This window comes from Sturnira hondurensis, unplaced genomic scaffold, assembly GCF_014824575.4.
Source record: "Sturnira hondurensis isolate 20B ecotype Veracruz unplaced genomic scaffold, ASM1482457v3 Scaffold0007406, whole genome shotgun sequence".
In the NCBI taxonomy this organism is placed as follows: Eukaryota; Metazoa; Chordata; class Mammalia; order Chiroptera; family Phyllostomidae; genus Sturnira; species Sturnira hondurensis.
In genome coordinates, this window is record NW_028080037.1 from 12,879,200 (window position 1) to 12,904,450 (window position 25,251).

Consider the following 25,251-nt stretch of genomic DNA (forward strand, 5'->3'; position numbering starts at 1 on the left):
CGTAGTTTGTTGCTTGTGCTTTTCGTTTTGCATCTCAGAAACCCTTGCCTCATTCAGGGTGGGGAAGATTAATGCCGTATTTTCTTCTAAGCGCTTTCCAGTCTCAGCTCTGATATTTAGTCTTGGATCTTCATTGAGTTTTTGGTATGAGATGAGAGATTCGCCGTGTGTTTGAAGGCAAAGTCTCAGGTGACCGGGTGGACAGAGGAGGGGGATAGCAGGCGGCCCGAGGGCCTGGGCCGCCCGGATGTGGGATGGGTGGCGGTGGGGGTGGGCCAGCGGAGGAGGAGAGGAGTTAAGAGGCCTGCTGTGGACGTGTAAAGTCTGAGATGAGCCTGAGCAGTGAGCGGTGACTTCGAGTGGGCCGTGGGGCCTGCAAGTCTGCAGTCCCAGCAGAGAGAGACAGCACTGGGTTGTCCGTGCCTGGGTGGGTTTACTTAGAGCCCCAGGGCATTATATGGGCGATTCCCAAGGCAGTGTGTGGCAGGAAAAGGCTCAGTGGCTGGCTTGGGACACACCTACCTGCCTTTAGAGCTGCCTCAGAGATGTGGTGGGGACCAGGGCCTGAGGACCAGCCAGGGAGGTAGGAGGGACCCTGAGAGTCTCATAAGGCAGCAAAGAAAGAGACTGGCGAGGGACCGGGAGCCCAGCCTTGCTCTTCACTGATGCTGTGCGTCCTCGAGCAGGTGCCCCTCCTCTCTGGTGCTTCCTTGTCTGAGTGGGGAGGTATGAGACAGGTAGACTCTGCATTCTGGGGTCTTGTGTTTCCTGGCCTATGCAGGTGTCCCCTGTACATAGCTGAGCAGAAAAAATGGCCACATTCAGTGTTCCGTCTGTAGTCCTGTCCCTACACTGTTTTTGAGTCTGTGCGTGTGTGCGTTTGTTCTGGGGTTCATGAAGAGGTATCTAAAACGAGGTCAGCAAAAGTCATCAGTGGCAGTAGTGAGGCTCGATAATGTTGATAGAGGCTCCCCACTTCACAGGCTTGTGGGGGAGACCAGTGTGAGACAAGCCAAGTGCCTGGGACCCGTGCACGCCCGCCCCCTGGTGGCCGCACTATGTCATGCACTTTCTGTGTGCTGTTCCCTGCTGGGTCCTCCCAGGAACCTAGAAGCAGGGCGCTGCTGATATTGGTCTTTTCCCACGTGGTCAAAGGATCAGAGAGATGAAGACGCTCACCTGAGCTCACAGTTATCAAATGGCTGAGGCTCGGCTGGAGCCAGACCTCCTGCTCCGACATATCACCTCTTACCCTGAAGGCTGCGGGGTGGCGGTGGGGGTGGGGGGGTTCTGGAGCTTTCCTTTTCCGCTTTGCCCTTTCGGGTGTGGAATGGGGCCCTCATGGTGTGACAAACCCCTCTGTCTGTGGCAAAGCTCCAGGCAAGCCCTCTTCTTGTGTTCTGTGTCTCAGGTGCCGTCACGAGACCTGGGGAGGAAGGATGTCTCCCAGGACAGTGAGCCGCCGCTCCGGCAGGTGCCCCCTGCGGCCTTGGGCCCCCGGAGGAGCCACAGCTTCTGCAAGGACAAGAGGAGCGGGGCCTTCGTGGTGAGTGGCACTGGCGTGGCCAGAGCGCAGTGTGCAGGCGGGTTGGTCGTCGGACCCCAGTGGGCATGTGGCGTGTGGAGAGCCCAGCTGGCCAGGGGCCTGTGGGGGCCAAGGGGGGCGGGCGCCTGTCTGGGAGTCTGATGCCGTGGAGGGGCTTTGGTGGCTGCACTGAGAAAGCCTGCCTTCCTCTCCGGTTTCCGGTCCAATGCAGAGAGGTGACCCCATCTCTCAAAGCTCCCTGTTCCTGCGCCTGGCACGGAGCCTTGAAGAGAACATGCGTGAAAGAACCTGAAAGTCCTGGGTTCAAATCCCACCCCTATCTCCTCATCGCCTGTCAGAGCAATTTGCCTAATTTCTCGGTAGTCTGTCCGTCACCTGGAAAACACGTTCGCGATTCCTAATTCTTTCACACCACTGGGAGGGTGGAGTGAGAGCGTGAGCCGGGCCCAGCACATCAATAACCTGCCGTGACAGGCACTGTTAGGCCGGTTCTGGAGCCAGGTCACTGGGACTCAAGTCCTAGCTCTGTGTGCTGATGGGCCCCTGCCTCGGTTTCCTCATTTGTAAAGTGGGGATAATAATAGTATCTACATCACAGGGCTAATGCAGGGGTTGGAGAGGATGATGTGGGGAGTGGTTAGTTAGCATGGCCCTGATTCACGGCAAACACTTTGGCGAGTGTTTTTGTTATTATGTCTATTATCATGTTTGCGTCTCCTGGGGCCAGCATGTCCTCGCTCAGCCTGTTTCCCGCTTGTGAGAGGAGGGAGGTTCTGTGATGCAGTCGGACCCCAGGGAAGCTCCCTGCTCCGGAGCCTCAGCGTCCCCAGATGGGTACCAGGGCCTCGCCGCTTCTGGTTTTCCGTGATTTTCTTTTTCTTTTCTTTTCTGTTTTTTCTCGGACTTTCGTTCCATGATACTTAGAGACCTTCTGAGTTCTACGCTTGCTCACAACGTCCCTTCGGGCCCGGGTCTCACAGGGGGGCCTCTAAGAGAGACTTTCCTTAAGCGAGGCAGCTCTGGTTCTGCTCGCAGGTCCTCATTGCTCTCACAGCTTCGTGCATTGCAGTGACACTCGGAGACGGGTGTCCTCCGGCATCTGAATCCTGGGTCCATGCCTTCCAGCTTTACACGGCCATGGGCAAGAAACCTCACTTCCCTGAACCTTGGTGCCCTCCTCCGAAAACTGGGGTGAGGAGGATGCCCTGGCAGGGACCTGCTGGGATAGTGGCCACCCCAGAGTCAGAAAGCCTGGCTGGGGGCAGGGCGGCAGGCCCAGAGCACGCAGACTCCCTGGGGGACGCCTGCAGGGCAGCCCCAGAAAGTCTCCCGGAGCTTTCAGACCTCAGCCCCAGGCCTGCATGCATTTGGGAACTGCCTGCTCTTCTTCGTTAAATACTCCCACCGCTTTCTCTCTTACCCTTTCCTCCATTCACCAACTCCAGTGGCACCAACTCTGTTTATCTGATTGTGCTTGAACTTGTGTGTGTGTATGTGTGTGTGTGTGTGTGTGAGAGAGAGAGAGAGAAGACAAGGGTTATAGAGAGAAAAACATTTAAAACTGGCCTTTTATAGCCTCTGCTGGTCGGCATCCTCCCGGTTGCCTGGCTCCTCCTCTTCTACTCACTGTAATCGAGGAGCCTTTGTCCTCTGTGTCCTCTTGTGGCTGGCCTTGGCTGCCTCCTTCAGGCGGAGGCCCCTGTCCGCTTGCCGTCAGCTTGATTTACTCTCCTCCAGAGGAGGGTGAAGGAGGAGCATGAACCCCAAAGAGCTGCTGGGGAAGACCTCACTCATTTGTGGGCTTTTGGAACTCATGCCTGCAATTCTGGGGAGTGCCCACCAGGAGGCGGTGGTGTTCAGCTCACTTCTTGATGGCTTCAAAACCTGACTCCCGGACCTTAGCATTGGGCTCTGGATGCTGAAAGAAGTGGATTCACGTTCCTGTTCTGCCACTGTGTGACCTGGGGCAAGTGACTCGATGGACCTCCTTGAGCCTCGGTGATCCTTCTCGAAAACGAGGATGGTCTCAGGAGTATTTTTGTGAGCAGCTAGTGAGATCACTCAGCACTCAGAATGGTCTGTGGTCACTTTTTCTCTTTCTCCCAGTCTCCTTCCTTTTTACCTTATCCTCTCCTTGTCTCCTTCCTCCCTTGGCCTTCCTCCTTCTCATCCTTCCTCTTCCTCCCGTCTCCCTTCCTCGTCACCTTTCAGCTCTCTCATTATAAATGGGGAAACTGAGGCCCAGAGAACGGGCCTGACTCCGCTAGAGAGGGTGCTCCTCCAGGTCGGGACTGGGGTCCTGAGCCCCTGGCCCCGCTGGCTGCCCCTCCTCCTCCGGAAGTTGGTCGGTCCTGTGTTCTGTGCTTTGCCAGGTGTTGGAGGGGCTTCACTGGTGTTGGTCCCACGTGGTTTTGGTGAGTGAGTCTGTGCTGTCAGTTTCCAGTATAGGCTCAGGCTTGTCCCCGTGTTTCCGAGCCTGTGGCTCAGACCTTGTCAGTCCGTGTTCCGCCCCCATGTTAGGGCGTATGCATCCCTATATTTGCATAGGAGGGAACTGAGGCTCAGAGAGGTAAAGCTACTTGCCCAAGGCCACACAGTTAGCAAGTGGGGAGCTAGAATGGAAACTGAGCCTGTTTCACTTTCAGCTTGGGACCCGGGTCCTCCCTGCCAGGGGGCCAGGCTTTGGCCTGTCCCCAAGCCCTGGCAGCCCCCGCTTCCCTTGAGCCCGCAGCACACAGTGTGCGTTAGCCCAGGAGGAAACGATACACCCTGGGCCCAGTGGCTGAGAACGTGATATAGTCCTGCCCAGGGCTGGCTGCCAGCTGTTTGGCCCCGGCCACCTGCTGAAGGGAGTCTGGTACCCTCCAGAGTGGGTTTGCACAGCCACGCCCACCCCTCGCTGAACCACCGGCCGGGCAGACCTTGAGCGTGAGGTCTGAGGTCTGGCCTGGTCACTGCTCAGAGGTGAGCAAGCAGTTTGCCACTCAGCACCTCTGCTTTCCTCCTCTGTAAAGAGGGGATTCATAACAATGATAACACCTAGTGCTTCCAGTGTGTACTGTGTGGTGTGGGTGCTAGTACCAGCCCCATTTTATAGATGGAGAAACTGAGGCTCAGAGCCAGTAAGCACCTCTCCCATGGTCGGAGCGTGGAGTCCGTACTCCCAACCTTCTGCTGACCCTCCTCCCACGTCTCTGCTCTGTAGGCCGGGGGTGCAGCCGAAGTGGCAAAGGGTAGCTGCCCTGCCCGGTAATTACTACTTGCCATTATTGTCCTGTTAATTATTGTTTGCTGACAGTGTTTTTTTTTCCTGTGTTCTCTTGAAGGGCTATTGATGGGACCGGAGATGGCCCCTGGTTTCGGGGGCTTTGTGCAGTTGAGGAAACTGAAGCCTGGAGAGGCGGGGGGGGGGGGGGGGGGGGGGGGGGTGGTGTCTGTGGCCAGGGCCCTGCAGCAGCTGGAGGCAGAGCTGCAACCGAAATTCCGCCTTTCTGGCTCCCTGGTCTCCCCCTCCCCTGTTCCTTTAATGGGTCCCCTTAGGTCCTTGGTTTCCTGTGGCAGATTTGAGCCCCGTGCTGGTCCTCCTCCCTACCCCATCCATGGCAGGGCGCACCCTCTTTCCCATAAAGTGAGCCTTTTGTCCGCACTCACGCAGAAGTCGCCGAGCACGCCGGCTCGGTTGGGGTTACGACCCTGGGCCACTGTCCCCCAGAGGCCCCTCCTGTGGCCCTGAAGGCATCGGCTGGGGGGTTCCCTGAGATGGGGCTGGCAGGTGGGCCTCTGGGAACCTCGAGAATATGCTTCCAAATCCCCAAACCCCACAGTGAGCAATTGCTGCCTCATTTAGTGGTGAGCTTATTCCCTGGGGCCTTCTGTGCGCCAGCCCCTGAGGGAGGGGCCTGGAGATTCTTTCACTCAGTCCTCAGGGGCCTCAAGGTGGCCTGGCGGGGGTCTGGTTAGGTGGGGGGGGGGGCGTTCGGGAAGGGGGAGCAGCATGTGCAAAGGTGTGGAAGTGAGTGACACAACAGGTGTGTTTGGGGGCCGGAAACCATCCCCTTTGGCTGCGGGGGAGTGTTTGGGGATTTCAGTCTTTCCTTTGACACATACTCACCTGCCTGTGCTGGGTGCCGCGTCGGGCGCCAGGCTACAGTTGTGAACAGGGCGCAGAGGAATACGAAGGTAGATAAATAATTGCAGGGGGTTCTAAGGGCTCCTGTTCGTTGAGCAGTTACTATGCGTCCTGTGCTTTACCTGCCTTCCTTCCTTTACTTTGTTCGAGGTTCAGAGCCTCTCCGAGGAGGAGGAGGAGGAGGAGGAGGGGCATGTCTCCTTGTGGGGGAGCCTCACTGAGGGGGGACACTTGTGGTAAGTCTTGGAGGATGACCAGGTGTTTGCCAGGTGGGTGTGGCCTGGGAAGAAGAGGTTTGCCCGAGGGCAGGAACAGCCTGGGCAAAGGTTTAGGGGCGTGAAGCCGCATTCCGCACAGGGAGTGGGTTCCAGAGTCCAGCAGGGGCCTGGCATCGCTTTTAAACTTCCCTCTGACACGTTCTTCCTGGACACCCCCAGCGTGTGTCTGAATGGTGAGTGCAGACGACCCGCCTCTCTTGCTGATGAAACTGGGGTCCTTGGGTTTGGGGGTGGCACCGCCTCCCCGCAGCTCCGTTGTCACAGTGCCGTCCTTGCACACGGACCTGCCAGCGCTGTCACTGGAAGTCCGAGCGCGCTTGGACATGAAGGCTTTATTACAGTGATGGGGGGTGGGGCGGATGCTAACGACCGCTCTAGGAGTTCTCGTGAATGCCGTCAACCTGAGATAGGAGGGGACTCTTGGGGTTACCCCACCGTGGACACATTGCTGGTCCTGGTTAGAGGTTCTCTGATGAGGCATTCAAATGGGAAGGAAAGAAATAAAAATGAAAGACCAGTACGGACCACTAGGAAGACCTCACCAAAGATTGCCCTTAAAAGACAAGGTGGGAATAAAGATTTTGTGGCTGCTTCTTTGCCTGGGCTGCGGACTGTCCATCCATCCCATGCTGTTCTGCATTCCCACGTGGGACAGCAGGGCTGTGTCCGTGTATGTTGAACTGAACGTGCGTTAGGAATGTCGTCCACCAGCTTAGGCGAAAGGGCTGCTCTGCTTCACACAGCGAGTTGTGCAGAGGCTGCCGGCCCAGCTCAGCTCAGTGTCTCTGAGAGTCTTCTGGGCCTTCCTTGTGTTTTGAGCCTCATGGCCCCAAGGTGGCTGCCACTTACCCCGGGAGTGGGTCGCATTGCAGGCAGGAAGACATGGAACCCAGATGGGCCATGCCAGCCAGGTCTGCCCTTACAGTCGGGAAAGTAAGAGCTTTCCCGTAGCAGCTTCCAGACTTCCCCCTACATGTCACAGGCCAGGCCTGGCTTACAGGGCCACTCCGAGCAGCCAGAGGGTCTGGGGAAGTCAGTCTCCGAGTCCTGCGCCTGTCATGGAAGTTGGGTGAGTTGGGAGTGGGCATTGGTCATGCCACAAATAGGATTGTTTGTGGCACAGTCTGAAAGAAGGGGGACTGTCGGGTTCTGAACAAGGAAGCCTTGGCCCCTGAACCAGGATGTGGGACAAGAGAGACAATCTGCCCAGTGCACGAATGCTGTGACCCGAGATGTGTGCTGGGCACTGGGCTTCTAGGACAGGAAGACACAGTTTCTGCCCTCTGAGGCCCCCAGTCTGCTGGGGAGCGAGGCTCAGAGAAGGGAGGGAAGCCGGGGTGGAAGAGAGAGGCTGGATGGAAGCCAGCTCAGAAGCCAGCGTGCCCCCTCTCTGCCCCCAGCAGGTCTGCGCGGCACCTGGGCTCAGGAGCATGAGTGTGGAGCCCGGTGGTGAGAAGCCGGACAGTGTGCTGGGCTCTTAACAAGCCCAGGAGTCCTCGGACACGTGGCCATTTCCATTGCTTAGTTGCTTCTTGTCTCTCACTGCCAGGTGGGAAGGGCTGGAGAAGACCAAGTAACTTACATCTCAGCTGATTCAAGTTCCTTTTCGGGGTGAAAACCAGCCGGCCTAGAACGCTTTTGTTTCCTAGGTCTTAAAGTGCAAATGATGGGTTGCGTCTCTGATTTTTTATCTGGAGGATTGTTGATACATGTGCCCAGCTATCGCTCCAGCCATCTGTCATCCATCTGTCCGTTTATCCATCCATCCACCCACCCACCCATCCATCCACCCATCCATGCATCCTTCTCCTACCCAGTTATTGATACACACAAAACTCTGAAGCTGTAAGGACGAATAAGGTCATTTCTGTTGTCGAATTGCTCACATCCATAGACTCGAAACATGTGACTGTGGGATCTGGGGTGATAGATGGTATTTGTCGCTCATCTATTCACCCCCTTGCTTATTCGGGGGGTATTTACTGAGCACCTGCCGTGTGTCCTGTGCTGTTCCCGGCCCTTCCCGGCAGCAGTGGCGTGTGGTTCCCCCGCTCCTGCAGCTCACGCTCTAGGGCAGGGTGACAGGCATTAAACAAGGAGCCAGAGTCAGACGCAAGAGACTTTCAGGGGCTGCCAAGTGCCGTGCAGACTGCAAGGACAGGGCGCTGGGGACCGAGTGATGGGGGAAGAGGGTGTTGGGGGCTATTTCATACTCAGGGTCAGGAGGGCTCCTCTGAGGAGGTGACATCTGAGCTGGGACCTGAAGGAGGAGGACCCAGCCATGCAGAAGACTCAGAGGGAGAGCCTCAGGCAGAGGGAACAGCAAGTGCAAAGGTCCTGGGACTTCATGTGTTTGGTTGTACGACTGATGGTGATAATAGCGATGATGCCGTCACTGGGGCTGGAGTGGAGAGAACAAGGAGCCTCGGGGTGGGGGTGGGCAGCAGGGGTCAGGTCACACCAGGCCGTGCAGGTCAGTGTCAAGAGGCTGGTGTTGGGTGAGCACCGAGGAGGACAGAGGCATCTGGAGCATCTGGAGGAATCCAGACACACCAGAGGCAGACTCGGGGAAAGAAGGGATTTCCCTGGGGGGGCGGGGTTGAGGGGCAATGGCGTGCACATACTTACAGAAGCATGGGGGACATGGATTCTCCAGGAGCTGCAAGGGGGTTACCTGGGGACTCGTAAGGTTGCAGCAGAGGAAGGTGGACAAGAATGAAGGGCCCCTCACCGTCAGAGTGAGGCTTGGTGTTAGCCTGTCAGAGCCAGGAAAAGTTCCAACCAGGGCACCATCAGAGATGTGGCTCGGAGCGCCCTCTAGTGGACATTGTGGAGAGGGGTCGAAGAGGATCGGCTGGAAGCAGGAGGCCAGCTGGAGGCTGTTGCAGCTATTGTGGTTGAATATACATAACATTTACCACTCAATCCACTTTATGCTTACAAAATAGACACTAACTGCATTCACGTTGCACGACCATGACCGCCGTCCATGTCCCAAACATCCTCATCGTCCCAAACAAACTCTGCCCCTTTGAACACTGACGCCCTGCCCCTGCCTCCCACCAGCCCCTGGCATCCTCTGTGCTGCTTCCTGTCTCTGTGAAGTTGCCCGTTCTGGGTGCCTCGTACACACGGAATCGCGCATTGCTTGCCCTTTTGTGTCCAGCTTACTTCGCTTAACAGTGTCTTCAGAGCCCATCCCCCTGGGAGCAGGCGCCAAGCTCCCTTGCTGCGGAAGGCTGAGTGACGTTCCATCCTCGGAATCCACCACGTCCTGTCCTTCCGTCTCTGTTGACAGACGCTTGGGTTGTTCCCACCTTTTGGTCATCGTGACCGATGCTGCAGGGAACATCGACGTCGGTGTTTCTTTGCGTCCCCGCTGTCGGCTATTTCGAGTACAAGCCAGGGCGTGGAATTGCTCACAAAATACGTGGTGATTCTATGTTTAACTTTTTGAGGGACGACCAAACTGTGTTCCACAGTGGGTTCACCAGCAGTGCACAGCATGCTAATTTCTCCATCTTCTGGCCAATACTCGTACTTTTCTGCTTAAAAAAAAAAAAAAAGCCCCGCATAATAGCCAGCCTAATGAGAGGGCAGTGGCGTCTGAATTATGGATTTACTTTGCGTTTCCTTAGTGACGAGTGATGTTGAGACCTTTCCATGGGCTTCTTGGCCAGTTGTGTGTCTTCTTTGCATCTTTTTGAATCAGTTCATTTGTTTTCTGTCGTTGAGTAACGGGAGTGTTATATAGGTGCTGGATGTTCATTCCTTCACAGACATGTGATTTGAAAATACGTTCTCCCATTTTGTGGGTTTTCTTTTCACTGTCTTCAGTGCATAAAGATTTTTTATTTCGCTGAAGACCAATCATCTATCTACGTTCCCTTTTGTCTCCTGGAAAGTAACATTTCAATTAAAGTACAATACGCATTCAGGAAAGAGCACATGTCCTAAGCCAGCTGGCCTGGGTTCGATCCCCACCCTGCTACTTCCCGGGGTCCGACCTTGAGGAGGCTAACTGTCTCCATGTCTCTGTTGCTACCTGTGAACAAGGGTGATGACAGAGCCTCTGCGTTGGAAATGCAGTGAGGTTAGATGGATTAATGCGCATAAGGTACCATGAACAGTGCCTGATACCCAGTATGTGTCATTCTGTGAGTGGTACTGTGTGTTTGCTGCCGCTACTATGACTCTGTATGATACGTTGAGTTTCTGACACTGCTAAGCACATGCAAACATTACTCAGTTAATCCATTTCGTTGTCACAAAACTCCGAGGGACGGATATTCCTTGTCTCCGTCTTGTAGAGGAGAAAACAGAGGTCTGGTCCTTTATGAGTCTTGTCCACTGGCATTTCCTGGCACTTTTGTCCTAAGTGACCTCACCCCTGAGGCTCAGAGCGGGGAGGTGACTGTCCTAAGGACACACAGCGAAGAAACAAGAACACCTGGATCTTGTCCTGGCCCATGGACTCACCCCTTGCAGCTAGGAGGATTTGGAAGGATGGCCTCCTGCCTAGATGGATTTTGTTTCATGTGTGCCACTGGAGCCCCTGGACACTGTGGGCTCCCTGGGGACCGAGGCTTCTCATGGCCCCCCAGCTGGGTGCAGACCCAGCCGGCAGGAGGCCAGGAATGACTGAGACACCTGGCCCCCTACGAGGGAGGGGTCTGGGGGGTGGAGAGGGGCAACAACATGAGTGCCCCCTGGTGGACCTGTGCGGGATTGCAGGCACTGTGGTTTCCTGGGAGCTGGGAGGAGATTGTGGAGCACAGAAACTTTTCCACGAGTCACCCCATCCAGTCCCACAGTGCATCGCCACCACTTCGCAGGTGAGGAAGCGGAGGCCCAGCTGGGCGACAGCGATCCAGTCCTTTTGTGTTTTCTCGGCGGGAAAGTATGTGTGAGGATGGTGCTCACACTGGGACAATCTTGCCTCTTGTTTTCTGGTGCAAAGTGCATTAACATACAGGTGCCCTTCTAACTGCCCAGAGTCACAACGACTTGCTTCACTTGTCACAACAGACTGAAACACACGAGAGGGCCGCCACGCCCACGCGAGGTTGCTGCGGTCCACACTCGTTTCCACCTGCCAGGCGTGCACACAAATGCACCCTGCACGCGTGCACACATGCCCAGAGGAACCAGGGGGGTGCCCCACTGGACCTGGAATCTGATCTCTTTTGGGGGCTGCTGCTCTGTGGTGTGGACGCCTCCCTGGCCTCGCTGGCCTCGTCTGTGAAGCGGGTCAGAGAAGCCCGCTCCTGAGTAGACAGGAAAGGCATGGAGAAGCTGGGGGCGGCCAAGCAGGAGTCAGCCGTCAGGGTTCTGGGCAGACTTCGCAGTTCACTCCAGAGAAGTTTGCTGTGTGCCAGAGAGGAGTCAGACTCACATCTGTTCCTGGCGGGTGAGAACTCCATTTGTGCTCAGGGTCCAATCCATTGTTCGCAGGATGGCATGCCGGACCGTGTCTGGCCTGGCCCCCCATGTGACCTTCTGTGCTAGCACATGTGCCGTGCTCATCCCATTCACGTCACACCGGCCTGCAGAGTGTTTCCTTAACATGCCAGGGGGTGGTTTCTACCCCAGGGCCTTGGCACATGCTGTTTGCTCTCTCTCCTCCAGGTGCCCTGCCCACTCCCCTCTCTCTTCACTTTCCTCCCTGCAAGTCATCTGTCAGCTCAAACGACACCCCTGTGGGGGTGGGGTCTTCCCTGGCACATGTCCAAAGGAAGAGCCCAGCCCCCACCCCTGTCACACAGTGGAGGGAGGCTCTGAGAGGTAGGAACACGGGGCACAGTACCTGGTGCCTGGTGGTCACACAGCACATGTGTGTGGAGTGAATGAATGACGTAGTGCCTGCCTGCCCCACCATCAACTTCCCCCACCAGAGTGGGACATTTGTCACATGCAGTCTATGAACCTCCATCGACATGTCACAATCACCCCAAGTCCATAGTTGACACTTGGGCTCACTCTGTGTGTTGCACTGTTGTGACATTTGTCCATTGTAGGGTATCACGCAGAGTAGTCTCACTGCCCTGAAAGCCTGTGCTCTGCTTCTTCGTTCCTTCCCGCCCCGGCCCCCCGGCCCCACCTCGCCCCCTCCCCCGCCCCCGCCCCCCGGCAGTCCCTGCCCTTTTTCCTGTCTTTGCCGTTGGGATCACTTGGTGTGTCTCCTTCCAGTTTCCTCGAGTCTTTTCACGGCACGATAGCACATTTCTCTTGAGCACCGCATAGTATTCCACGGTCTGGGTGCGCCGTGGCTAATTACCCGTTCACCTACCGAAGAACGTGTTGGTCCTTCCAGGTTTTGTTAATTATGAATGGAGCTGCTGAGAACATCTCTGTGGGTTTGTGTGGAGCTAAGTCTTTGGCTCTTTTGGGTGAACACCGAGGAGAGTGATTGTTGGGCCCTATGGTAAGAGTGAATTTACTTTTGTGCCTGTCACTTTTCTCTGTGTATAATTCAATGGCTTTTAGTTTAGTATTCGGAAAATTGTGTACCCATCAAACGCTCCATTCTAAAAGATTTTTACTAACTGCAAAAGAAACCAAGCTCCCCTTAGCAAGCAGTCCCCAACCCTTCCCCTCGACAACCTTCCCATTTATCACGCCCCTGGGAGGCGCCAGGCTCCAGGCTTTGGTTTGCTCTCATGGCGACCTCCGGTGGGGGGTGGGGGGCTGTTCTCGTTGCCGGTCTCCAGATGACAGAGCTGAGGCTCTGAGAGGTGACGTCACTTGCCCACGTCACGCACGCGCAGCCCGAAGGGCGTGGGCCTGGGGTTTGAATGCACTGGAGCCTGCTGGGAGTCTCTGACACACGAATCTGATGTTTCCCAAATTCCAGTCACTCTCGTATCACCTTGGAACTATTCCTATTCATGAACCACGTGGACTTACATTTTGTTCCTGTTTTTCTTGGAACGGACTCACTCTTTTTAATGTAACAGTTCCGTGGAGAGCTGAGTCACACACCGTGCAATTCACTTATTTACGGAGCACAATTCAGTTTGCTCACCCCCCACAGTCGCCTTCAGAACGTTCTCTGCGGCCCCAAAAGAAAGCCGTTGCCGTTAGCTGTCCCCCTCATTCCACCCCACCTCCTCCCGGCCCCGGGCCACTTCTCTCCTACTTTCTGTCCCTCTGGGTGTGCCTGTTCCCGGTCCCCTGTTCACGGAGTCCCGCTGTCCGTGTGTGCGGAAGGCTCACCTTTGCCGTGGCGTGCATCAGCACCTTACCGCCTCGCATGGCTGAACAGGGTCTTCTCGCGAGAACACAGCGCATTTGGCGCTCTGTTCGTGGCCAGGGGACCGTTGTTTTGCCCTTCGTTTTTGGCTCTTGTGAACCCTCCATCACTTTTATCGCCCCACTGGACTGGTTGAATCTCTTCTCAACTCTGACCTCTATCTGCAGTTTGTATTAGTGTATTTCCTGAGGCTTGTCTCCCCGCACCGAGCGAGAATTGCAGGATTGTGGGGTTCCGGGCTCCCTTGATTACCTCCGTGAGATCAATACAGAGTTGACGCTCAGCCAGTGTTTGCTGAGTTGAGTGAACGGCTGAGCCAGCAGCCAGGAGGGGACAGTGAGTCGACTCCCCTGCCTTTGGTTGTCTGGGGGGGGAGGGGCAGAGAGGCTGGAGGGACAAGTGGAGACAGGTCTCGGAGGGTGAGGAGGACAGAGGGAGGCTGGGAGGGCCGCCTGAGCCAAGGGCACAGCCAGAGCAAGGCCAGGGAGCTGGACAGCCACCCTGCACCAGAGACTTGTCCTTGACTCATGATTCTTGGGAGGGACACTCGTGCTCTCTGGGTGGCCCCACCGTACCAAACAGAGGAAGTCTGGGAGGAAAATGGAGAAGTTAGGGGGACCAGAGTGCCAAGAACCAAGTCCCCTTTCACACGCCTCAGAAATCCCTCGATATGGTGATTCCTGAATGCCTGGCCTCAGGCAGACGCACCTGGGTCGCCTCTGGGCTTCTGAATCCAGCTTTGCGGGTGCTCTCGCTGGAGGTTCTGTGTCAGGAGCTCCCCGCAGACGCCAGGCCAGGCAAGGACGGGGACTCCACGGCAGGTGGGGAGGAAGGGCAGAAGCACTGGTGTTCCAGCCCACCCTGCCCAGGGGGGTTGGACCGTCCAGTGGTTCAGGTGAAACCGATGACCTTGACCTGCATGTAAATCTCACCATTTTCCTGTGTTGTAGCAAGTCTGTGTGTGTGTGTGTGTAGCCACACCCAGCTGCCTTCAGCTAGCACTGGGGGTGTGGGCAGTCTTGTGTAACACCCACAGTCTGAACCCTTGCCACAGCGCATGGGGGAACCGGGGTTTGGGGAGGGTAGTAGGCAGCTGCCGCAGGCAAGGACTCCTGCAAGCCTCCACATTCTGGTGATGTCAGAACATCCTCCAGGGGGTGTTCTAGCTGCGGTTTATCTCTTTCCTCCCACCCATCCTTCCAGGTTAAAGAAGGTACCAGTTTCCTTGTGAGGTGTTCCAAGCGACCACCAGGGGGCAGGATGGAGGGGGATCTAGTGTCAACGCAGTGTGTTATGACCGGTGTTCACTCCCTTCCACATTAGACCCTTCACTCCACACCTGAAAAAGCTAAGGTTTCCATGACATTAAAAATTTTTTAATGCATGCCATCAATAAGGGCACACATGTCGCCCAGCTCCCTTCCCCATCTGGGTTCTTGTCCATTTCCATTTTACATGCTGCACGTCCCAGCGTCTAGGCGGAGGTGGGGACGATTCGGGGATGCCTTCCCAAGCCCCTCTGCCCTGGCCACCCCCCCCCCCGCCCCGCCCCGGTCTCCTCCAACTCCGTCGCCCTCTCCTTTTCTCCCTTCATCTCTTCCTCTGTCTCCTCTTCCTCTCCAGATGCTCATTCATTTTAAGTGGACAGATGAATGATTTTTAGTAAATTTGAAAAGTTGCACAACCACCACCCCTATCTAATTCCAGAAACTCTTCTTCACCCCAGAGAGAAACCCCGTCCCCATTAGCGGTTGCCCCCTGTCCCCCGCCCCTCTCAGACTCCAACCCATTCTCCGCATCTGCCAGTCTGCCTTCGCCGGGTGCTGCCCGTCACTGGGGGCCTGCAGCACACAGTCTTTGCTTCTGGCCTCTTTCCCTGAGCTCGTTTTGGTCCGGCGGCAAGGTAGCGTGGGTCGGCGCTTCCGTCCTCTGCGCTGGGCTGGCTCCTTCTTGTCCCTGGGTCACCTTCCTGCCCTGGCCTCCCTCTCGAGCCCCTACATGGTTGAAGGAGCCGACTGGGCTGGGCCAGAGGGCATGAGAATGTTTTGCCTTTTTTCCCCAGCTGTGTATTTTAAGTAATTTCAAACATCCAGCGGGTGATGACACCCTGTGGGTGGGCTCTGCCCCCGTGGGATGGGCTCGGAGGTGCCTCGTTTGGGGTAGAGAGCCCCCGGTCCTGATGGGCTGACCCCAGCTTGGGCCCCTCCACGTGACCCTGCCAGCCAGCATGGCCGAGCTGGCGTGACAACAGGCAGTCATGGCGGAGATGGTTTGAGTGCTCGCCTAGCTCTGGGCTCGCGTTACCTTGTCCCCTCCGAGTCACCCTGTGGGGCAGGCACTGTTGTCACCCCTGGTTTTGTTGAGGGAGCTGGGGCCCAGAGCAGCTACACAGCCAGCCCAGCACCACATGGCTAGCTAGTGCCGGGGTGAGGACTGGGCCCCAGCAGCCTGCCTTCAGCGCCAGCACCCTCACTGGTGCCACATGCCGCCCTCTCCCTCAGCCTCAGTTTCCCCCTTGGACAGCCTTCTGCTCTGTGTGTGCCCTGAGTCTCCAGCGGGTTGTCGGCTGCCAGAGAACAGGGGCATGTGAGTGGCTCCTGGGGGCCTCGTGGGATGGCTGGCACTCCCTGTGCCCTGCACACAGTAGGGCGTACAGATTCACATGCAGTCTCCACACCCACAGGACTGACTGCTGCTGGGAGAACTGGGAGCTCTCTGCCTTTTAGGAAGTGGCCACAGAGCACCCACCAAGCGCTGGGCCCCGGCACCTCCACGGGACCTAGGCCCTGCACGTGAGGGGCTCCCAGCCCCATGGGGAAGACAAGCTGTCATGGCACCAAGCACCCTGGTGTACCCAAGAAGGGCTTAGTGAGTTGTGCTTGTCTGGGGGCTCTCTGCAGGTGTGCTGTTTGCACTGGGCCTGGGAGGTGGTTCACTTCCCACGGACGCAGCGGGCATTCCTGGGGAGGGCCCTGCCTGAGCAATGGCCGGGAGGCCGAGGGTGCAGTCTGGCTGGGGAGTGGGTAGGGCTGGGACTGTACGTGGAGGCCATATGGCAAGGGCACTGAAGGCCGAGCCAAGAGGCAGGGTGCCCCCCCCCCCCGCTGATGGATGATAGGCATGTGGGGGTGAGCAGGCCCCTTTGGTGTTCTCGGGGGCGAGGCGAGGAGGGATCACGTCAGGGCCATCTCTGTCCAGCGCCTGGACCCAGCAAGTGAGCGGGCTGCCTGGGTTCCAGAAGGCCGTAGATTCGGTTGCCTGCGGGGCCCGCACAGTCCGGGCCAGGGCTGCGGGAGGAAGGCGGCGGGTCCAGTCCCCAGGCCAGGGTGCCCTCTCTTCCCTGTCCCCACACAGGAACGCAGACCTGCGGCCAGGGGCCTGCACTGCTGCCTGCAGCCGCCCTGATGCTGAAATGCTGGCGACTCGTTGAGAAACCGAACAGTGCCCCCTGCCTTCCCTCTGCTCCCCACCAACACCAGCACCCAAACCAGAATCTCCTGGGGGGGCGGGGGGCCAGTCTTCCGGGTCAGTTTTAACAGCCTTCCGTCCTTTCCACGCATGGGAGTTTCTGCTGAAAGCTAAGCCCTCAGAGTAGATGCGGTCGACCATCCGGACGTTCTGTCTTTTCTGGAATGGAGTGACGTGATGCTGACGAGGGTTGTCTGAAGGCCTGCTGGGGCCGAGGGCTGTGCGAGGGTGCAGGCAGCCGGGCTGACCCTGCGGGCCCTTGGGCAGCTGACCTGGGAGGAGGAGAGATGGGAGGAGGACTCACAAAGCGGCAGAATGTCCCCCAGAAGGGCGCTGGGGGACCCTGCAGCTGGGAGCTGTCTGGAGCCTGGGCTGTAGGCTTGGTGATTAGATCTTAAGCCGGTGACCCCCACATGAACAGGGGTGAGCCAGGTGAAGAGGAAGTGGGGGGCGCATGCTTTTCCGGGGCCACCAGACTGAGTCACCACACCCTAGGGCAGCTTCAAACAGTAGGTGTTCACTCTGTCACCGTTCTGGAGGTCAGGACTCTGACATTGAGGCGTCAGTGAGGGCTGGGCCCCCTCCGAAGATTCTGGGGGGACCCTTGCTGCCCTTCCAGCTGCCCATGGCTCCAGCTGCTCTCTGGCTGGTGAACTTGTCCCAGCCGCTCCCCACCCCCGCCCGCACATGGCATTCTCCGTGTTTGACGACACACACAAGGACGGCCTCTGGGTTTGGGAGTCCTACATGATCTCATTTCAAGACCTTTAACTCAGTCACGTCTTCAGAAACATATTTCCAAATTAGGTGACATTTACAGGTTCTGGTGGACAGACCTTCCCGCGGGCAGCCTTCTGAAAGAGCACGGGCAGGAGCCCCAAGGGCGGCATGTCTCATGGGGCAGGGTGGGGCTGCTGCAGGGTCGGGCAGCGAAAGGTGGGCAAGGTTTGTGGTGGGACCTCGAGTGGTTTGCTGAGGAGTCAAGCAAGGCTTCCAGTGTGTGTGGTGGGGGGGGAGGGCGCCTCTGCATGCCAGTGGCTCCCCTGAGAGTGGGGAAGGGCCCAAGGCGGGGGGCCTGAGCTGGCCTGGGGTGAGGGTGCAGTGGGGGGCCTCTGCTCCAGGGGGCGTGGGACGGTGGGGCTGGATGTCGGCCCACGCCCGCCGCCTGGCTTGGCTTGGCTTGGCTCTGTCCCCGCCCTGGACCTGCCAGGGTGTCTCTCTGTCTGCTGCCCACCCTCTTCCCCGCTGTCCAGCTCTCGCCCAGCTGCGCTTGGTTCTCTTTGTCCCCGGTGGCTTCGCCGGCCGTCTGTCTGCTCGCTTCCTCCCACTTCTCTGGGTTCATCGTGTTCCTGCCTTGTACTCTCTCCATGTCGGCTGCTTCACCAGATGGCTTTCTGTCTCCCGACCTGACCGTGCCGCACTCCCCACCTGACCCCTGTCTCTGCCCCTCCCAGCCCATTTCTCTGTCATTCCTTCGCTTTGTCAGACCCCTGGGCCACCTTTGCCACTGTTCCGTTGGCCCCTCACTTGGCAGGGCCCGACCCCCCGACTTCACTGTGGTTCGGACAGCACAACCCCCTCCCCCACCACACACACCCCAGTCACACAGCCAGCCTGCGGGGGTCTGCCCCCCAACTGTGCACCGACCATGGCCGTGCTCTGCCCGCCCTGCCAGCCCACCAGTCCTCAGGGCCCGGCCTTCCACCCGTCCATCGGACCCCAGCAGGGCCTGCCTGGCCTTCCAGGTGTACTCTCCATGGAGCCGTAACTGGCCGAGCCCCATCACCAGCTGATATGGGTGCTGAGCATTGAGGGAGCCACAGGCCTGCTTCTGAAACCCTCTGAAGTCACCGTGGTTTCCCGAGCTGCTGGGCTCGGCCTCCCCTCGGGGTGCTGGTGGGTTGGTTTCCTGTCAGCTGCTCTGCAGGCGGTGGGGCCAAAGTGTGCTGCCCAGATGGGCCCCAGGGACCTGCAGGGGTGGGACAGTGGGGTGGTGGTTGGCAGCTCTGCCCAGTGCCTGCACCCCTCCCTCTTCTTCCTCCTCGGACTGGGGGCTCTGGGGCCACCCCACTGCCGAGTCACCCTGCACCCCTCTGTCTTTCTGGGCTTCAGCTCCCTGTCTGGCTGGTGGGTGGGATGATAGCTTCCACTGGATGCGCTGAGGGGACCGAACTCCGTGTGTTTTTCTGCCCCATCCAACCTGCACAGCCTTGAATGGCAGGGGTGCGCCATCCCACCGGACGGAAGGGTTCGCCGAGGCTCGCAGGGGCAGCCAGCCGGGGCAAGTCCCCGCTCTGGTGGAGGGGACATCCTGGAGAGGTTGCCTGGGGCTGGCCTCAGGTGTGTTATTGTTTGTGTTCTCTACTTTTATGTTTTTATTGTTTAACATCGATTTCAGGTATCTGTTGTTCCACTTATTTGTGCATTCATTGGTTGATTCCTGTGTGCCCTGGGGCAGGATCGAACCTACAGGCTCAGCCTGTCAGGACCACACTCTAACCGACCGGGCGGCCCAGCCAGGGCTATAATCTGCATTCGTAATCCCTGATGGTGGATGCTGCCCCCACCCACACGGTGTGGCTGGCAGGGGCGCGCTGAGAGCTGGTTGCTGTCTTCCTCAGTGCCCCTCACCCCTGCAGGAGTGGACAGAAGCCAGGACTCACGGGTGGGAGGCCTGCATCCCGGCTCTGGCTCGGTCTCTGACTCGCTGTGTGGCCTGGATGCCCCTCACCCTCTCTGGGCCTTGGTTTCCTCCCGCTGTGTGGTGGGGACAACCAGGTCCTCCTTCCAGGGCTGCTCAGCATCTTGGAAGGAACCTGACTGGAGCCAGTAGGGACCCTGTGACCCAACAAGACCCTGAGTTGATTTACTTACTTTCCGTGCATGGAGTTACCGCCCCCCCATGCGTGGTTTTGGGGAGGAACCACACACACGGGTACTCACACAACTGCTCATACCATCCTTGCACACACTTGCTCACACACACACACACACACACACTCACACTCTTGCTCTTCCTGCCACACAGCTGAAAACCACACCCATACCCCCAGCACCCTCAGGAGGCAGAAAGTCCGGACAGCACCACGGGTTTTAGGAGGAGCCGCCCCGGGGCCCGCCCCACCTGGACTGGCCACCAGAGATGCTCCAGGCAGGGCTCCTGGGACCTGGGCTGCGGCTTCCCCGCCCCGGAGGCGGCCCTGGCCACTAGCAGGGTGCAGGGTGTCTGGCTGGTCCCCTGGCTGCCAGTCGGCCTCTGAATGATTCATGCCGCTTTGAACTTGATTCCTGCCTGCCAAGCCCAGTGGGAAGAGCCGCCCCCTCCTGAGGAAGACTGGAAGGGCGCGCGGGATGCTCTCTGCATAACCCGGGGCCAAGATGGAGTATTATTACTGCCCCGGCTTATTGAAGTTCCTGCGCTGCCTCTGGGTGAGTGTGGCCGTTGGCCGGTGTCGTCTTCCTTTCCTTCGCCTCCCGCCTCCTGCCAAGTTCGCTCTTTGGCTCTGCCTGCTAGCCGCGGCTCTGTTTTCTCTAACAAATGGTGGTTGTTTCCAGGAGGAGGGGTGTCAGGGGAAGGGACGGGGACTTGTGGAGGAGCGTGGGAGCCCTGGCTCTCCTGGGGATCCGTGGTCTGAGAGCAAGTGGCCACGGGGAAAGAGACAAAACCAAACCAGAGAAACAAGGGCAGCGTCAGCGAGTGTTCCGGAGAGGGACATTTCTCTGCTTTAAAGGGCTATTCTTCCTTCTGAAACCTCATCCCCCGTGCTTTGGTGCGTGTGTGAAAGCGCCCCGTCTCTTACGAGACGAAAAGAATAGATTTTTGCTTTTCTTTTAATGGACTTAGAACTAAGCAAAAGGAAAGAGTTGAAACCCTCATGTTTCATTCTCTCCTTTATATAACAGGAAAAGCAAAACAAAACAAAACTTTTTCTGGTGAAACGCCGAACGATGGTGGTGGGAGTGATCTTCAGATTCTGCTCTGACTGAGACCGGCCTGCCGTGTGTCCCCCGGCCGCTCAATCCCCCTCTCTGGGCCCCTGTTTCCTCATCTGTGAGGCTGCGGGGTGGGCAGTGGAGCGTGGTGGTCCAGAGGGCGTTGCGTGAGCAGCGGGGTGTAACGGGGGATCGTCACCAGTGGGTCTCGGAGTTTTTGAGAACATTTGCCACTGGGCTGAGAAGGCGCCAAAGCGAAAGATGTGGAGAACATTATTTTTCCGGCTGCCCAATGTTTGCAAATACTTCAGATGCCTTCTCACCCAGGGAAGCTTCCGGAGGCCCTAAAAATACAATTTTAGGAGACTAGTGTTTTAACCACCTCTCCGCCAGAGCGGGCCCCTCCCTTGGGACCCCCTGGAGCCCTTAGCCTTGGATTATTGGCATTCAGACATTGTCCTGTTACGTGACATGCATTAATTTAGGTTTGTTTTTTGTTAAACAACACCCTGTGGACGTGGTAGAAAACCTGGAAGATCGTGAAGAGCGTGAGGAAGGAGATACGTTGCGTGCGCTCATCTGGGTTTCTGAACTCCGCCGTCCACGGGGTCCTCGTGAGTGGCGTGTGCAGCCTCGTGTCGGGCCCTCGGCTCAGTGTTGGGAGAGCCGAGATACTGGGATTTATAATAAGAAATGCATATTCGGTCTTCATCCCCTTTCAGACACAGACCTCTTTGCGCCTGAAAACCCTGGGAGCCGCTGAAAAGCCCTCGGCATTTTCTCAGTGATCAGAGCAGTAAAGACGCCTTGACGCTCATCACAAACCCCTCTCAACCACACCTGAGTTCAGGATGGGAGCTGGTTGCCAGGGAAACCAACCAGTGTGATTCCAGGGTGGGAACTTTCAATCCTGCCTCAGACCCCCAGGGAGAGGAGGGGGACTGGAGGCGGAAGGTTTAATCTGTCGTGGCTGTGGAATGAAGCCCCCTCAAAAGCCCAAGAGGATGGGGCTCGGGGAGCGCTGGGGTTGGGGAACACACGGAGATTCTGGGGGAGGGCCACACGCAGATCGTGAGGCAGCCCCTCATCCCGTCCCTCTTCCCTTGCCCCATGCAGCTTTCCCATCCAGGGTTCCCGAGTCACGTCCATCTCTGAGTTCCCCGAGCCGCCCGGCCAACTCATTGAACCCAAGGCAGGAGGGGAGGGAGGGGTCACGGGAGCCTCTGATGTGTAGCCAGTCAGTCAGAAATACAGGTGACACCCTGGAGTTGCCACTGGTGTCTGGAGTGTGTGTTGGCGGGGGGCGGGGGGGGGGCGGGGTCGCAGGCGGGCAGTCTTGTGGGACTGAGCCCCTAACCAGCGGGACCTGACGCCCACTTCAGATGGGTAACGTTAAGCTGAGTGAAGTTGTGGGGCACCCTGCCAGGGTTAGAGAACCACTGGGGGTGCTAGGGGAAGCACCCGTGTGCTGGAGCGGGTGTCCGATTCGGGGACGCAGAGCGGACTGAGGGGCAGCCTGCCACCCCCAGGACCTGGGAGCTCCGTGCGGGGGCTGGGTGCATCAGCAGACGACCACTGTCCTGTGTTCACTGACCACACCAGATGTGGTCCCTGACCTTTTGGGACTTGTTGTCTCGTGTCACCATGGGCCCTGCACATCGGGGCAAGGACCATGTGTGTGTCAGGAGGGGGCCATGCCCAGAGCTGTGGGGACATGGTCTCCCCTGGGGCAGGGTTCCAGGAGGGCCTCCAGGGGACACTGAGCACGGGGTGGGGGGGAGTACCTGGGAGCTGGCGAGAGATGCTGTGGTAGGTAGGGCAGGGGAAGGGTGTGCCAGGCAGAGGGAACAGCATGTGCAAAGGGCTGGGGTGGGCGTGAGAAAGAGCAAGGCCAGTCGGCGTGCTTGTGGGGGCTTCCAGGGACCAGCCTGCGCTCACCCTGGCCAGTGCAGGTGGAAGGCGGAGAAAGCCTTTAGCTGCACAGAGGCAGTGCCTGGGGTGGACAGGGACATGGCTCCTCTCGCCTGGCTTTGCCCCAACTTCCTGTGACCTTGGGCACATCTTTGCTTCTCTGAGCCTGTTTCTCCATCTGAACTACGAAGAGGTGGGGTGAGGTGGTTCACCAGGCCTTTCCTGTGCGTGGGGCCAGGAGAGATTCCTGCTCAGTCACCTGGGGGCAGGTGGCGAGGTCCTGGAGTGTGTGGAGCAGCGGGTGGGCTCGCCACTGGCTTTGCAACATACCTGCGGTGTCCCCATCGCTGCACAGACAGCTGGGCACGCACGTAGAGTCTGGAATGTTAAGCTGGAAGCTCTTGCTCTCTTGGGAATGTGGGCAATCCACAGGCTTCGGATTGCTCCGCAGCCAGGTGGTCCAGGGCGGGCCCCCTCCCCTCCCCGGGCCTCAGCCACGTGTCTGCAAGGGGGGACACGCTGCCCTCCTCCTTCCCTGGCTGGGACCCTTCCTGTGCAGCCTGGATGCTGCTCCCCAGCAGATGCTGGCCCGCCCTCCTTCCCAGGAAGCCGCCGTCATGCCGCTAGGTCGAGAGTGACTGACAACCGCTAGCAAGTGCACAGGCCCAGGGTGGGCGGCGGTGCCCCCCCCCCCCAATCCTGGCAGAGCTTCCTTCTGCCGTTCATTCAGCCCCCGTCAGTCCCTCCTCGCCACTCGCAGGCTTTCCGCGCAGGGTCAGCTCTGCCCCGAGGCCTTCCCGACACCGCCGTCTGAAGCAGCGGCCCTCGCCCGGTTCCAGTAAGACTGACTTTGGAATCCTTTTGATTTATAGAACGGCTGCAAAGGTAGTAGAGGAACTTCCAGTGCACCCTTCAGCCCGCCTCCCCTGCCGGCAACACCTCCCTGCGGCCAAGGCGTCCCCCCTGGTGTCACGGTGGCTGCCCCCCAGGCTTCTTTCAAGGGGCTCCCATCCAGTGGTGACCTTCAGGGGACATGGCCGTGTCTGGGGACATGATTCTATGATCACAGCCGGGGCGGGGAGGATGCTACTGGCATCTAGTGGAGAGAGGCTGGGGATGACGCTGAACACCCTGCGGTGTGTGGGACGGCCCCCGGCCCCCGAGACTGCCACAGAGAATGACCTGGCCCAGAGTGTGGACGAGCACCAAGGCTGAGCAACGCCGTTTGATTCGGGCTGCACCAGGTTTCTACAAACACCCTCCTTCTGTTTCGGGGTCCGGTCTGGGACCCCACGCAGTGCACTGCCTCTGAGTTTCGTCCACTGCAGGGCCACCCCGCAATGCGAGTGTACACTTCTCCGCGTGTGCCCACCGATACGGGCATGCTTGCCCACGTTATTTCAAATTGCACTGCACACACGAGGTTTAATGGCTGCTGACTGTCCCCGCCTGCCCTCAGCCTGGATGCACTGGCCCTGCCCCGTGGTCGGGCACTGGCGTGGCTCCTGGGTGATCACCCTGCCACAACCCAGTGACGATTCTGCTCAGCCTTAAGTCTTTTTTCACCTGTCCCGTCACTTCCTGAAACCACTTCTTAGAAGCGGGCCAGGGGTGGGCTGCAGCGGGTTTCGGCCAAGCTGCCACTTGCTGGTGGGGCGCCAGTGGCTGTCTGGGGGCGGCTTGAGTCCGAGGGGCGCTACAGTTCCGTTCTGGGGGAGAAACCACCCACCCCCGCTGTCAGGCCCAGGTTCCGGCCGGGCATCCTCAGCTGGGAAGTGGGGGAGGAAGATCAAGTTTCTTTTTTAAATCATTAGTAACAGTAGCTGGTGGTGATCGCTGCCATGGCTGCGTTGAGTTACTGAAGCTACTTTGTTGCTGAGATAAGCCAGCTAGACGTCCCCTAGGCTGGTGGCCTTGTGGGAAGGCCGGCACCCAGCTGGTTGCTTGTGGTTGTCAATGACAACAGCTGTGGTGATAGTAAATGGTGGCCACCATCACCACTGCCATTCCTGCCGGGCAGCATCCTGGGCCTGTGCAGGTGCCATGCATGGGGCGGAGTCACACCTGTCCTCGCGAGAACCCTCTGGGGAGACCTCGTGATTGTCCCCGTTTTGCATTTCGGGAGCCAGAGAGGCGAAGCAGCTCCCTGAAGGGCCCCGGCCGGGCCGTGTCCGGGCCTGTGTTCGAGCTCCGGCCGCCCTCCCTCTGTGCCGTCTTAACTGCTTCGCCGAGTCTGCTCTGCTGGTTTCTCAGATGGGGAAACTGAGGCCCGTTGGGGGGGGGAGGCAACTTGCCAGCCTGCGGGAAAGCTTTGTACTCACGTCCGGCTTGGCAGGGTGGAGGGGTATAGAAGGGTGTTGCCCAGGGCCAGTCTGGGCTCTGGGGGGAGAGGGCCCTGGCTTGGCATCCCGGCTTCGTCAAAATCAAGTCACATCAGTACTCGCAGCCTCTGTGTCCCACCCAAAGGTGGGGGTGGTCCGCCCCACCTGGCAGAACTGTGCTGGGGGTGAGCATTAGTGAGCGATGTTAGCATCCTGACAGAGCGCTTAGGGTGGGTGCTCAGTATCTAGATATGTGTGTGTGTGTGTGTGTGTGTGACTATAATGACAGGCATCCCCCCTCAGGACTTCCCAGGTCCGGGGAGCCCGGGAGGCTAACTTTGGCTAGCCACGGTGAAGGAGGCTGCCGGAGGTCACCCCTGCCAGCGTCTCCAGGAAGATGCTGAGCACCATGG

The 25,251-nt window shown here is 58.3% G+C and overlaps 1 protein-coding gene across 2 annotated transcripts in view; it reads left to right on the plus strand.

Moving 5' to 3' along the window:
* Nucleotides 1–25,251, plus strand: part of KIAA1671 (KIAA1671 ortholog) — a 169,375-nt gene that overhangs the window by 61,055 nt on the left and 83,069 nt on the right. Inside the window, exon 6 of one of the 2 annotated variants that reach the window (XM_037052366.1) lies at nt 1,412–1,546. In XM_037052366.1, coding sequence (XP_036908261.1) covers nt 1,412–1,546 — 135 coding nt within the window. Of the gene's footprint in view, nt 1–1,411; nt 1,547–19,854; nt 20,103–25,251 lie in introns of those variants that run through there. The other variant, XM_037052368.1, reaches the window with a different exon arrangement.